We start from the raw sequence: 15,181 nt of genomic DNA on the forward strand, positions 1-15,181 counted from the left end.
GTGCTCTGAGCAGAGACCCTGAAATAGGGGCATTAAGATTAAGAATGCACACACCAAACATACCTTTCCTACCTTTCCAAAGGGGAAAAGCTACTATATAAAGACAAAAAAAAAAATCACACACCTGGAGTTAATGCTGCTGTGCATAGGTATGAAAAGAGCAAGGAAATCTAATGGTTTGGGCATTTAACACCTACTTTTCCGGTGTGAATCATTAATCCCACCAGTCCACACCTCTGTGAAGAGCCTTCAACCCATAACTTACCCAGAGTTTTCCCTAGTCCGTCCCACAGTGGAGTAAAGGAGCCTGGACGCTAAACAGTGACACCGTCAGCATCTTCATTTCCTCTTAAAGAGCCTGTATCTAAACATCACTGAGTTGGGCCGTGAAGAACAATATATCTAATTTCCCAGGAGACCAATCTGCAATAATTGGGCAATGCTCCAACGTGCTTGCTTGAAATTAGAGCACCAAATGCATCACAGTAAACTAGAAAGCAACTAGAAAGCACTTACAAGTGGTGTTTTTTTTTTTTGGCAACTTAATTTTGTTATTGCATTGAAAAGTACATAAGTGCTCAAGTAAAACCATATAGTACTATCACAGCGCAGAGACGCTGTAAAAGTGAGATTTGTTATGTATTTATGCAGTACTTTTAGAGAACCGCCACACATATCACAGCCCAAGCACTGCTCGCGTTGTTTGTACAAGTAGGCAATTGACTTCAGAGCAGGGAAACTCCCGGGAGGAAACCAAACTGGGTGCAACCTAGCTCCTTTTAAAAAAAAAAAAAAAATAACAGTAAATATGCTGTGCAGGGGAAAAAAGAAAAAAAAAAAAAAAAAAAAAGGAAAATATACCGTGTTTCATGAGGAAAGCTATTTCTGAAGTAGAAGAACAAAAGTAAAATCAAGCAGTGGCTGTGAAGCGTGAAGCCTCCCCAGCGCGCTCAGAGCTCCCACCTGCACTCCCACGTCAGCACGAGGCAACATTCAGCAGCCACAGAAACACGAGGACTGCGACTGAATTCCTAAAAGCAGATTTTAAAGAACGTCCTCCCTTTCACATGGCTTGGTGTGTTATCGGGTAGTCTCAGTAACACACAATAAAGGAGCGCTGGCTTGCCCAGGAGGGCAATGGGAGAAGGGGGAGCTGAGAGCAGAGCAGATTTTGGCCACAGCAGCTCAGTAGGTGACAGGTCTGTGCTACTAAAATACAATTTGAAGTAAAGGCTTCAAATTTTACTTCACAACTTACCTCAATCTGCAGCCCGACGGATTTTCTGACTGGGAGGACTTGTACGCAGCCCTTGTTGGACAAACTAAAGACGGATTAGCAAGGCTGAGCAGGAGCAGCGTGCTGCCCTCCCTACCTAGCCCTTCAGGGAATTAATATCCCCTAAATAAATCAGCCTGGCAACTTTTGCAGACAGGGAAATGTCACTTGCTAAATAAAATCTCCCAAAATACTGAGAAGTCTTATACAGGGTGCTGTCTCCCTGACATTTTCAGAAATCTAAAGATTAGGATCAACTTGTAATACCTTAACTCCCTCTTCACACTTTCTACCACATGCTAATACAGTAGGTTGGCCTGCACCTGCCTGAAGCCCTGATACATAAATATCCTCGCATAAACACTGGAAATCCCTAAGGAGACCCTTCCCAGCTCAAACCCACAAGTGTAAGGGTTTGCACGCTTATCTAGACACATGGGCACACATGCACAGTCCAGGGAAAAAATGCTGCTGAAATTGTAACCATGGTTGTGTAACCAACCACGTTTCTGGCTTACCCACAAAGTTAACTCTTCTCTACAGATGGACAAATATCTGTAAACATAAGAAAATGGTAACAATGCTCACTGCTTTAGACTACTCTCACATCATTATTTTAATTTAGACAATCAGAGAAATATAGGAAAATTTCTTGGATCAAATAACCTCCAATGAAATCTTAACTTGTGAAATTGATGGCATTTGCAGCGTTCAGGCATGCATCTTTCATTACGTATTTCAGTAGGTGCCTTGAAAGCACATTAATTATACAGCTCTGAAATATGAAAACCTGAATCCAGAGTGCCTTATTATATCCTAATTGTTCCACTGGCTAGGAAAAGAATGATAGTGATAGTTCAGGAACATTACAGCTACGCGCTACCTAATCAAAGGTGTTAAAACAGAGATATCAAGGCTAATGCAAAACAAGGTGCAGAGCCCACCTCTAGGTCACTTGCAGAAGTGCTGTAAAACTCAGAAACAAGAGAGAGAAGCAAGGTGTTGCTGACGTGGGGCTGAAAGTCTAACAAATAACTGGGGAGTTGCAGAGGAAGAGCCTGCCAGTTGCAGCAGTCTCCCCAGCACTCACCTCCAGCTTCAGGGGTGCCAGAAATCGCAGCACAGAGCCCAGGACAGGTGCTGAGGGGACAGCCTTAAGCTCAAGCCTGGTGGCAAATGAACCTTTGCACTTTGGTGGAGCTGTGCAAGCTTTGGGGCCAGGTAAAGATCACAGCTTCTCTCTTTACAGGTCACTAACATGCTAGGTAAGTGCTGCTCTACATACACGGTTCCTGTAAATGTCAGTCCTCCTCAGTTGTGGGTTTGCTCTGGAACATACAACCCCTGAGATGCTTCGAAAGGGAGTCGCTATCTTTATAATTGAAAAATAAAATCAACAGCTGATCTGACACAAGAACATCTCAGAAGTATGCTAACAGCCACATGAGGCAAGCAATCCAGCACCAATGATAGTCGAGGGCCAGTATTTCAGCCAAAAATTATATCAATTTGAACTGGAGGAGGGAGATGGGCCCTACCAGCTTCTCTCTCTAAAATAGTCTTTTACAAGCCAGGAAAAAATTGTGCAGAGTTAAGAGCTGATTGTGCACTTAAGAAGATATTATTTAAAACCAAGTGCTACTACATCTACTGCACAAGGAAGACACAGTACAGCACACCATGTAACAACTTCAATTTTTCAGACATGTCTTAGCCCCCACTTATTATTGGAAGCCACATTTGAAGGTCAGTTTCTTCTCAACTTACCTGCCACAGCGTTGCAGTTAGCGTGCTCGCTCGCTGGATGGTCGGTGATTAGCATTCACAATTGTTTTTTTACAATTAAAGGAAGGCTATGACAATGTTTTGGCCAAAAGTCAAAGTAGTTTCTTTCCACTTAGTAACATTACATAATTCCAAAGACAGTTTGGAGTTTACAAACAATTAAAATCTTCAAGTAAGTGTCGCGCATGATGTCAGGTGAACACATCACTGTTGGAGATAATCCATTTTTTCAGCGAGACAACCGGTCTCACGTGGACCACATCAGTGCCGGGCCGAGTGCCAGTTCACTAGCAGTGTGCTTGCTGCAGTAGCCTGTGGATAGGTTTGTCCATGTACAAGAAATAATTATCAAAATAATATGATTTTTCTATTCATCTAATAGCAGGATTGGGCCCTCAAAATTGTGATTTTTTTTTTTATAGCTGCCCATGTAGAGAGGAAAAATAAAAAAATAAAGCTAAACATTCAGTACAGAGCATCAGAAATACACCTCTGACTTTCATATTAGTAATCAAAAATGTGTTCCTTATTATGATATTCATAATTGTGTTCCAAATTCTTTGTTTTATATCACATCTTCTTCTGAAACCCATTGTGGTTAATTGTGTTTGAGGGAGTAGGCTTGCCCTCAATGAGAGGGTATTTTATTAAATCTTTACTGGATCAAAACAAAACACTGAAGATCTCTTCAAAAAGTTTCCCTGCTTAAAAAGCAAACAAAACAAAACCACTATCCATTGATGTTTGTCCAAGATCCCTAAGACAATAATGAAGTTTTAAGATTCATAAAGTTTCATACCTCCAAAACACTTGACAAAAACAATATAAAAAACCAAAGTGCATCTTTAGGAAACAACATCCCCTCAGGTAGACTAGGATTTTACTGTACCAAGAAAAATAAATCCAAGAAGAGAAAAGATTTAGAGAGAAAAATACATTAGCAAATACAGATAAATTTGTTTTTAATAAAGGAGTTAATTTTCTTTCAATCCTATATAAAACAATAGCAATTAAAAACTTCATTTTTGAAAGTAAAATATTTACATATGAACAAGTAACTGTGCAAAATTTACATGAAAAAAAAATGGAAAGACAGGATTCCTAAAAGACAAAATAAAAGGGGTGTAACAGTTGTCAGGTGTTGATAAAAATACTGATCAGCATTCAGTTTACACGCAAGAGAGTTAAATTCTACCATGAGAGTTCACACAAAGAAAGCCAAAGTATTTACAGTCATAAAAGTACTATCAATAGACAATTTAATACAATAACCTCTGAAAATATAAAGAACCAATTAGTATATTTGTAATAAAAAAATAGGTACAAAGAAGGGACTTTGCTCTGGACATCTTTAAAGTAGGCCCACAGCTTGCATACAGTCTTTTAGCAAAATAATTATAGTTTACATAGCCATTTTTATGTTATGTGCCAAAAATTATGTACAATTACTGACAAAATACACCAACCATTTTTCAACACTTGATTCACACTGAGAAACAGTCTTTTGATGATTCCTCTCAACTTTGATTTTATTTAATCTAAGCTCTCACTTTAGCTAAAAAACACAGTGCAAGTAAAATATATTTATGCTGAAAAGGTTTCTCTTTTTTTCCTTTTTTTCCTTTTTTAACTTTACAGCTTTACAAACTATAGCAAATAAAATGCATTTTTACAGATGCTGCTAAAACATTCAGAAGTAACCCTCCTTTATGGGATTTCAGGGCCTCTAATAAGCAATAATGTGATTAAAATTGAGGTTATGTTTAAAATTAACTGTATATCCCTCTAGATTTTGAACATTTTGGGGAAAGATAAATATTCTTAAAAAATCAGTTTGCTTTGCTAACTGACTGTTTAAAAAAAAAAAAAGCTAAATGAAATGAGGTCATCTGCTGTAGACATATGCCTATATAATTGATTTAGTTGAATAAAACTGAACTAAAATGCACAATTAATGTCAAAACTGCTACAGGGCTGACAAAGGGTAGCTAGTTATTTGCTAAACGATTCCATCAGTCTTTATATATGGCTTGTTTGGCAAGAAGGCCACTCAATCAAGAGATGAGTTAAAATTTAATTGTCCTTTTATAGTATCCACAGGCCTTGTAAGTATCCTCACTGTTACAGAAATGTATTTCTCTTATACTGAAGAGTTTATTTATAAACAGGAATATAAAACTGTTCCATGTAAAGAGGTGGTTGTTTTTTAAACAATATCCCATTTGCTTGTTACAAAAAGGCGTAATTTGCAAATATATAAAAAATGTCCTCAGGCGGCTCTCCGTCAAAAATACCTTGATCTTTTCCACTTTACTTAAGGAATGCTTTATATAGCAATAGTGAATGGCTTGTCTCTCGCTCATTTTCTAAACAAAATATGAGGTCCCTGAGGTTCACCCGCGTTATCCTTTGTCGCGTAAACTGTCTGGTTGTTCCAACTCCAGAGCTGCCTGGGACTGCTGCATTTGAACCAGATCCCTGTGAATGAGAAGAGCAGAGAAATCAGGACTTGGTAATGCCACAGGTATTCCAGAACTGTTCGGACAAAACACGTGGGGTAAATACTATGTCCAGGAGGCTAGCAAACAGTGTATGCTACAAGATTAGAGACTTCATTTTAATTACTATTTTATAAACAATAGTTGAATAAGTAGAAGCTATCGGTGATGTTTAATATAGATTTGTTTTGAAAACACACAAGCAAAGTGCTGTTCTTATCTGCTGGCAGGCTCTAGTGACCGACAATCCCAACAAGCAGAAACCCAAGAGCAACTACTCTCAGTATTCTTCACCAGGTTAGCAGACGGATCCCAGGGGCAGCCCTGGAGTTCTTGCTGAGCTGGGCAGCACTCCTAGCAGCCTGACTGTGAGGTCGCAAGGAATATCCTCGGTCTCCCCTGATCTTCCCAGTAGAGTGCCACGAGCTCTGCCTGTTGTTGACACCAGCTGTAACCATGCTCAGTATTATATTAAGCAGCAGCTATTCTGGACACCGGCAGACATTCCCTAATGATCTCTGAATTCCTCTCTATCATACAGCAGCACTTATCCCTCATCGGTACACACCGGTAGCTTGCCACACAGGATGAAAGAGAAACAAGCAGTGTTATTTGTTCCTTTGAAAAAACAGGAGGAGAAACCTAAGATTTCTTTAGAGATGCCCAAGCTGTTTAGATACAGACTGGTTGGTGACTGAGTTTGCAGAGCAGCTCTGCTGGGGCGAGCTCCCCATGCATTCTCGCTTGCAGCAGTCACAGCTCTGGTAGGATACATGTGATAAATACAACTCTTTTATGTCTTTTATGCTTTTGTTTACACCAGCAAGGAAATCCTGTAGTGCTTTAAAGCCATCAGATTAGGCAGGAACACTATCCCCATAACAAAGCGTCTCTTTCCAGAAAGCCTGGGGTTTTCTCACAGCCAGGGTTCTCTAGCACATGCAGCAGAGACATTTCCTTGGTAGCACCGGGGTGCAGCCTGGCTTGGGGCTGGCGATAGCTAAAGAGCAGCAAGCATCAGAGCAGCAGCCCCCAAGGAAGTTCTCAACCAGCCTCCCTGGCTCTTCCTCGCCTGCAGGGTGGAAGCAGCAGCAGTGAGGCACAATCGCCAGTAGATGGCACAAAGAGACCAGAAAGCCAACCTGCAGCTCAACTTCTAAAATCAGAAATATTTTGGGTAGTTGCTTGTTGCTAATACCTTAATCTTTGTGTGTTTATACAGATAATGAAGATGTTCTGACGATTAGGAACAGTTTATATTTCTATCACTTACTTCTGGATACTTTTTTCCCCATCCTATTACATTTACTAGAATAATCTAATGTTCCTTTTTAAATAAAACTTCAGAACTAGGTGACACCACAAGTCCCAAATACAATCCAGTAGTGGATAAAGATTCATCTGCCTGCAGTTTAGAGCATTTTAAGTGTTCTGAATAAGAACACTGCAGAGTGGAGAAAAGCCAAAAATATTTAGAGTAGCACCAGAGCCATGTGAATAAGCTGCTGAGACACACACTAACACAGCCCTCTACATGGTAAAGTAATGCATTTCTGATCAGTTTACTAAGAAACCATCTCTGAGGTGGTGGCATACTGGGTTCACTGCAGCCCTTCTTACATCAACACACCACTAACAGCAAAGGACACTTTTCAAAAGGTCACTCTAAAGCACTTGCACAATTTAGGTGCCTAATTTCCATCTACTTCAATGGACATCAGAAGATGCAGGACAACGTTGGACGCTAAATAAGTTTTTTCAAATGCACACAGGTTAATAACCAAAGGTCTATAGATACAGCGGTTAGCTGTTTGCTTTTAAATATACCTTAGGTCAATCCTGATTATATAGACTACAGCATTTTAAATAAAAAAGTAAAACATCAGGAGTTCTTTTAAAGACAGAACTATGCTGCTCCTTTAGGCCCAGGATAAATTATGAAGCTTTCTTACAACATTCACTAAAATCAGTTGGACCTAAAATTCTAAAACTGACAGCAACATGTTTTGTTGCATTTTGAAACAGTACGATTATTAGAGGTGACTTTACATGTAATTAAGATTCCGCATCCCTAGACAACAGCAGCTTACATTTACAAATCTGTGTCTAAGTAGATTTTTCCACACTTCTTCTAACATGCCTTAACTACAAACTGCATACAAATGGTGACAAGTGGAGCTCAATTTAAAAATGTTAAGTGACACAGCAGCAAAAGCACAGCTGTGAGTCTATCAGATCAAAAGCAGCTGGTTCTTAATTAAACAGACAAAAAGATTAGATTTCCAGGGAACCTGTAGTTAATTGGTTAACCAGTAAGTGATTAATCTAGGATAACTAAATTAGTCAGATTTACATGAAATACAAACAAGTGTTCGCAGTAGATGCAAAATACTTTCCATAACCTAAGTGACATTAGCAGACTATTAATGTTGCACAGTTGAGTGTGCATAAGCAGGCAATGCCAACAACACTCCATGAAATATTTCAGGATATTCCTCAGAGACCACATCATTTATAAACATATTGATCTTTCCGAGTGCTGCATTCTGCAATTTTTCTAATTTTAAATTATGTTTATAAAACTTTAACACAATAATTAATTAACTTATATAAAAACAAGTCTACCAATAAGGAGGCCTGATATATTATTAATAATATCAGGCATTTCAGTAACATTCAAAACACAAAATTATTTATGAGGATGCTCAAAAGGTTTGATTTTTTAATATAAAAATAAAATTTGTTAGTATTCAGATTGTTTTGTAAATTTTATATCAAGCACACAAATTATTGCTTCTAGTAACTTAGTATAAAAGAAAGTGAACTATTCTGAAATTAGACTTTTCTATAGAATTAGTTGCTTTAGCAGCAAAAATGTGGGATGTTCATGGAGTAAATAAGCAAAATTATTAAACTATTAGTAACCTGTCACTTGCTATCAGATACAAAACTCTGCATCAAAAAAGTCTCAAATTATGAAGAGAGTGCTTTTCGACCTGTTAATGATAAGTTTCAGAAGACTTCGTTCTTTCCAAGCACTAGAGATTCTTCATTCAATATCTTCCATGCAGAAAGTAATTTTATACTATTTCGTGTTCATTAACTTGTTTACAAATATAGCAGATAGTCTATCAATCTACCTGAATTTAAATGAACATTAAACCAAACAAATACTGAGCATCCTAATAGCTTTGTCAGGAAAGGCATTTTTAATTTTTAAAACGCAAGATTAAATGGTAGAACATACAAGGGATATATACAAACTTTCTAATCAAATAGAAACAGTCAAACAGATCTGCTGTAGAGATCCTAAAACTACAAGGCAATCAAAAGCTGAAGAAATTAGGCAAGTTCCTATAACCCGAAGGTCCAGATGTAAACTTCAGCAGTGATTCAATTCTACCACTGCACCCACCTCATTAAAGGCATTAGTCTGTTCTCGGTTAGTTTGGATACAGCTGTGACAATCTGTTTTAAAACCAGGTCCAAAGCAGCACAGACTTGAGAGAACAGCGATGGCTTTCTAACATTCCTCAAGTTTCATTAATTGGGAAATATGACTACTCAAATTCTGTCCCTTATGCCACCACACTGATGCTAAAAATTGGTTCTGGCCTTGAAGCAAGCAAATCTTAGCACATTTCAAAATACACTTCTGCTACTCAAAAACTTCTACAAACTAGTAAAGAAAACTCTGAAGAAAAAGACTTTTAGAGTGACACAGCAAAACAAAGGATTGCAATCGCACTGTACCTCTGTCCCTGATCCAGATCCTGGTGAATCCACTTTCCTCTTCTTTCTGGGACCAATTGCAGCTAATGCAGTCAAGTTGGCATCCCTCTGTCTCATCTGTGCTAGCTCCTGTTGCTGCATCTGCATTTGTCAAAACAAGTACGGTTAATCTTTTTTCTTTTAATTTTGCGAAGAAAAGTTTATGTTAAATTGAACACTCACCTCCTTGGCCTTCTGTTTCAACCTAAGCTGTTCTGGATCTTCTTGTCTAGATCGAGACTGTGTTGATAAACAATGAATATGGAAGAGACAAGGAAGAAGAAGAAAAAAATTGTTTACAAAAGCAGGAAAACATGTTAAGTTTTATACATTGTATGAAAGCTTTTCTTAAATTTCTGTGTGAACTGGATTAATAACACAATAACACAACCTAAACCTATCAGAAATCCTGGATTATTTTGGGAATTGTCTCTAGAGTGGTCCTGCCTAGGTAGTCATACTCATCCTATATTCAGGTCACTGAGTACAACCACAAAGTCTAGTGCCTACATCAACTGCTTCACATCTATTATATTTCATCATCCTGTCAAAATCTTTCTGAATACTTTTTCTATTCTCCAACATACTTGTTGCTTTTCTATACCATTTCATTTATGCATACCACCAAGATATAAAATAAACCTTTTTCCTCAATGAAAAAGGCAAGGACTAGTTTTTAAGATCTACTAAATCTGAGAAAAAGCAACAAGAATGGTAGAGCAGCTGTCTCACGTGCTTTACCAAGGAAAGCAGAACACAGCTGTATCTAAAGAACACATTCATCAAGTTCTACCTCTGAAGATTAGTCTTTCCCTTCATCACATGTCCTTTAGAATGCAAAGAAACTCTGCACTTTTGACGTCAAAAATGACACTGAAAGTGTGTGTGAAATCCAAGCACTTGCCTTTGCTGCACGCATTAAAATTTCCCTTTCTTGTTCATCTTTACGCTGCTTTTCTATTTGATCAAGTTGTTCAAAGAACTTGAGCTGTGCCCGAACGTCACTTGCTTGTTCATATCTTTCATCATCCTGAAAACATAGCAAATATGTTTCTCATTATGTATCTTAAAAACAAAGCTGTTAGCTTGTACTGTAGAAGAACATATACATTTAAAGCTAAGTGTTCACTTTGTCCTTTTCAAACAAATAGCAAGTGTATATTTACACCAGTCAAACCAGCTAGAGCTCTTAAAAGCATTTTGTTCTATTCCATGAATTCATCAGATTTTGACTTTTATGCTAATATCATCACGGCTTTAACCTCCCAAACATATTTCAGAAAGAACTGGTTTTTGTTATTTTTTAATGCTTAGGCATTTGCATCTATTAAGAACACACATCTGTCAGATAGAAGTCTCTTGAGAATTCAGAGCAGTGCTCCCTAGTCCCACATTGATCCCAGCAGCATTAACAACAGGTGCAGTCTGCTCATTCTAATACAACATGGCCACATGCACGAAGAGCAGGTGAAACAGCTCATTTTACATTCAGTCACTTCGCCCCATACAAAGTGCCTTGTTTAACAAGGGGTTACCACCAAAAAGGAGAAGAAAATATGATATATTTTTCTCTCCTATATGATCACATTGGGGGAAGAAAGGATATAATGTGGTATAAGCCTCAATGCTAAATTTTGCTGCATCCTCTTCATGCTTGAGCATTTGTAGAGTTGTACTTCTGTGACTTAGTGTATACCTTTTTGGAAGGTCAACATAGCCAAAGAATATTTCCTTGAAAGGGAATATTAACTGCATGTTCAATGATTCACCTTCCTCCCCCCAAGTCTTTCTCCCAGGACCTGCTGGGCCTATATAGACTGAATTACAGAAATAAAAGAACACAAGGACTCTACAAATAGATCATCACTGAGCACAAAAAAGGCTTCTGGAGATGAGCACCTCTATGTAGTTTCAGAAGAAGATCAAAAAGCTTGTTTGCAAAGATGCTGTGCACTTGAAGAAAGGAAATGAAAAATGCTCATCCATCACATCATTCAGCCTTACACTGGGAGACTTGATGCTGACTGACCTTCACCAGATGGCACATAATGCTTGGGTGTGGTGAACAATACTAAATCACATCTTTTATCTGCCTCTCATTGTACAATCACTCAGACTTCAAACATTTGACATAATAAAGGGGTGGGGACAGCTCCTAAACATGGTCTTGAAAAAAATTTTGGAAGGCAAGCTGAAGTATTCTTATCATCTATGTATATTAATAATCTTAGTCTAAGGTAAATCAGTCAGAGACAATAAACAAACAAATTTTACAAAATGAAGAACATCTAAACACATGTATCACAGCATGGAAACTGTGCAATTTTATCTGTGCAATTAAATACAGTTACCTTATAAGAAATGTTCTTTTGTTGAGCAGTCTCCGATAATTTTTCCACGAGGTTTTGTAGTCTTTGTTGTGTAGCATGTGAAACGTAGCTAACTACATCGGGATGGATTTCTGTTATTCCATGTTTTTTACCTACGATCAGGACAGAAAGTTGTAAAAAAAAAAAAAAAAAAAAAATAACATGCAGCTAAACATCTGGACAATCTCAATCATGAAAATTTAAGCACTTCAAAAAAATTAGGCCTTCATGTATTTCTGAGAACAAGCATTAGACAGGAAATAGTACGCATATAAAAGTTTACATTAGCTTAACAAAATTTACGACTTAACAAATGTTGCATGCCATAGTAAAGCAAGTAACCTAAGAACATTTTTAGTTATACTATCATTTTTAAACTTGTACATAAATATGATAAAGTTGTTTCTGGATTTATTTTTTTAAAAACAAATTTGATTATTTTAGCTGCTCTATCATTTTATACAGTCAGAATTTTAACCAGGTCCAGTAATTTTGATGTTAAGTTGCCATCATTTTAGGAAATATTTCTATAGCTTTGTTATTGCTTACACTGTTTTTCTACTTTCATAAGCTGAATGACTGCCCACACAAGCATCCAAATACACAAAAGGTATTCTAGCAACTTCAAAATTATTCAAATCAATTTCTATGGAAAATGTCTTCAAGTACACCTGACGCTAGTGAAATTTGTTTTTTAAATGTTTCTTAAATCTCTAGAAACATCAACATACCTATTTCTAATATCCTTCTTTGTAAAGGTGCTGAGAAGAGGAAGGTTTCATCTTTACAGGACCTTGTTAACGTGCCCACTAGCTCAGAGTTTGTTGCCAATATTCGAGCGCTTTCCTCTGACAGGTTGACTCCAGCCATTGATGCAACATCATTAATGTCATCATCATCCCTTAAGAAACGAGAACTCATTACAACCATAACATTTCATGATACTTCTTGTATCTACACACACTGCTACAAAACCTCAACTGCACATAAGTTCCACAACAAATCTGAATATTTTATTTCATTTTTACATTTTATTTTTTATTATACACTAAAATAAAACTAACATTTGGTTCCAAAGTATTTTTGCCATTTTGCACTTCCTAACTGTTTTTCTTAAGCTCTTTTCTTATGCAACATTTTAGCATCTTGAGAAACAGTAGACTAGACATCACTACCACCAAACAATAATAAACTGCACTCATCACTGTACAACAGGCCGTACATCCGAACGACCTGAGCAGAGTTGGCAGGAGCAGAGGAATGAATTCTATTTGCTTGTCCAGACAAGATTTGTTTGTGAGGTTTGATATCTACCCTTAGTGCCAGCTAAATGCTAAAACCAGTCTGGCACAAGTATACCCACAGCTGTTTGTACAAGTCTTTAAGTAGCAAACCTGCTACAGAAAATTCACTTCTAGTTCTTGCGAGTTTACCTAGCCTGATTCAGCACCACTGGACTACACAGAAGGATCCCATTGAGCTCAGCAGGTTGCCCAGGCAGTACAAGTACAAATAAGCATATGGTTCCTCACCTAAAAGAACCTCCCCCAGGTTCTTTCAGTTTATTCTTCTGAGCAGCAGCTACTTGTGTTGAAACAGTGGCAATAGCCTTGTTTCCAGGTAATACTGTTGGTTTTACCACAGGTACTGCAAGAAGACAGACAACATTTGTACATCAAATTTCAGAGTTCAGATTTACATGCCAGTCATGGGTAGTAATGGCAGGGGCCTGGCACAAAGACTCAGTTTCTACCAGCATTTCACCCACCTAAGGCAGGACCCTCCCATGCACTTCCAGCTCCCAGACATTTTACTTGACTGTAAATGCTGCCCTACCATATGCGCACCCCCAGCCACTATGGCAATATGCACTGAAAATTTTATCTGTACTGTAATAGCCAGCGTACAGCTACAGGGCACTTAAGAACTGACAGTAATAAAATGGACTTCAGTTAGTGCTATCAATGCAATATGTACTAAATATCTTGACCTCCTACCTGTCTGAAGCTGATTCAGTTGAATTTGTTGAGGAGTAGTAAGCATAATACGACTATGTGGTTGCCGCAACGCTACCATCGGTGTCTGTGTCAACGTTACCTGTGGAGGCCTTATCAATGTCCCTGCTTTTTGAGACTGTTGGATAACCTGCAGATAAGTAAAAAGAAGAACTGTGAACAATCTGAAACAACTAAGGCTAAGTTTTTTCTTCTAGTGGGAAGAAAAAAGCCCAACAATAAACTTATAAATTGTTATCATCTTAACACATCTGTTCATTGATTTAGAATCAGCACATTTTAAGGTATTTGAGTTTCTTTAGACAAATTATTACTCAGCGGAAAAGTAATCCACTTTCTGTGATACAAAAAAAGCCTTACTGCTATTAAAAAACAAAAACCTACCTATAATCACAACAACCCTGGTAAAAGTTCTACCTGTGATTTCTGCATTAGATATAGAAATATACATAGTGTTCAATTTATTTTTCTTCCCTAGGTCCTTAACCCTGTGCTGTAATGCCTAGGCTATAAAGACCATAAAACTGATATGATCACCAATTTTCTTTCAAGTTAAGTAGAAAGTATTTATAAATTGACAGAAGCAATCTCTTCATCTTATTTAAAAATTTCTGGACAGAGAAGCTCAGATGAATGGCAAATGTTCTACACACAATGCTTATGTACTAAGCAGCAAGAAACCCTAGCAATTTAATAACACATATTAATACATATCCTAGAAATAGCTTGGGTGCAGATACCGCTTTGTTATGAGAATAGGAAAAAAGGCGGTGCATATTGTAATATTCTTATATGGTTTTCTTTAAGGTTTACATGCAGGCCTAAGAAAATTCTTCTCTTTTCTCTTTCGGGGTAATTTGTTGTTAGACTTACGAAATGGGAAGTGAAAAATGCTCTGTAACACTTCGCTCATGGGATGCAGTGATTGAGAAAATCTGTCAATATTTCTTGGTAAAGCAGGAAATACAGTACTTTAATCGTGAATGGGTTCTAAATTATACCTTTTTTCTTCTTAGTAGCTCTCTTCTCTAAAAAGGTTAAAGATCCGACTGAGATAAACAACCAATTTGTGAAGCAAACTCACTGCATTCTGAAAAAACAACTGTGTAGTAACAGCTGATGCGCTTCAACTTACGTACCAGTGGTGTAGACTGCCCTTGTTTACTAACACCAACTTGTGTAGGCTGAGTTAGGCTGATTACAGGTTGTTGGAGAGTACTCGTTACAGTTGCAGTCGCCTTCCCTGCTGTGCGCTGAACTGACGGGCTTAGCATCACTGCCGTAAGTGCAGTCGTTGCTTGCGTTGTTGGCTGCTGCTGTTGACTTTGCTGAATGAAAGCTGCAGAGTCTGGTGTTAACTGTCTCAAGGCAGGTAAACTCCTCTGAAAAGAGGAAGGGAAAGAATTTGTTTGAGTATCTTAATGCTAGATAACAAAAGAAAACATTAATCATAAAAAGCAATGCGTT

The 15,181-nt window shown here is 37.8% G+C and overlaps 1 protein-coding gene across 1 annotated transcript in view; it reads right to left on the minus strand.

Annotated features, from left to right (window-relative positions):
• Nucleotides 1-4,006: 4,006 nt before the first annotated feature.
• Nucleotides 4,007-15,181, minus strand: part of TAF4 (TATA-box binding protein associated factor 4) — a 37,605-nt gene continuing 26,430 nt past the window's right edge. The window contains exons 8-16 of the mRNA XM_027473184.3: nt 14,854-15,096; nt 13,697-13,844; nt 13,232-13,346; nt 12,431-12,600; nt 11,682-11,812; nt 10,235-10,360; nt 9,514-9,570; nt 9,313-9,432; nt 4,007-5,539 (exon numbers count right to left, since the gene is read on the minus strand). Of these exons, the coding sequence (XP_027328985.1) occupies nt 5,372-5,539; nt 9,313-9,432; nt 9,514-9,570; nt 10,235-10,360; nt 11,682-11,812; nt 12,431-12,600; nt 13,232-13,346; nt 13,697-13,844; nt 14,854-15,096 (1,278 nt within the window). The 3' untranslated portion in view covers nt 4,007-5,371. The remainder of the gene's footprint in view (nt 5,540-9,312; nt 9,433-9,513; nt 9,571-10,234; nt 10,361-11,681; nt 11,813-12,430; nt 12,601-13,231; nt 13,347-13,696; nt 13,845-14,853; nt 15,097-15,181) is intronic.

Source organism: Anas platyrhynchos, chromosome 21, assembly GCF_047663525.1.
Source record: "Anas platyrhynchos isolate ZD024472 breed Pekin duck chromosome 21, IASCAAS_PekinDuck_T2T, whole genome shotgun sequence".
Lineage (NCBI taxonomy): Eukaryota > Metazoa > Chordata > Aves > Anseriformes > Anatidae > Anas > Anas platyrhynchos.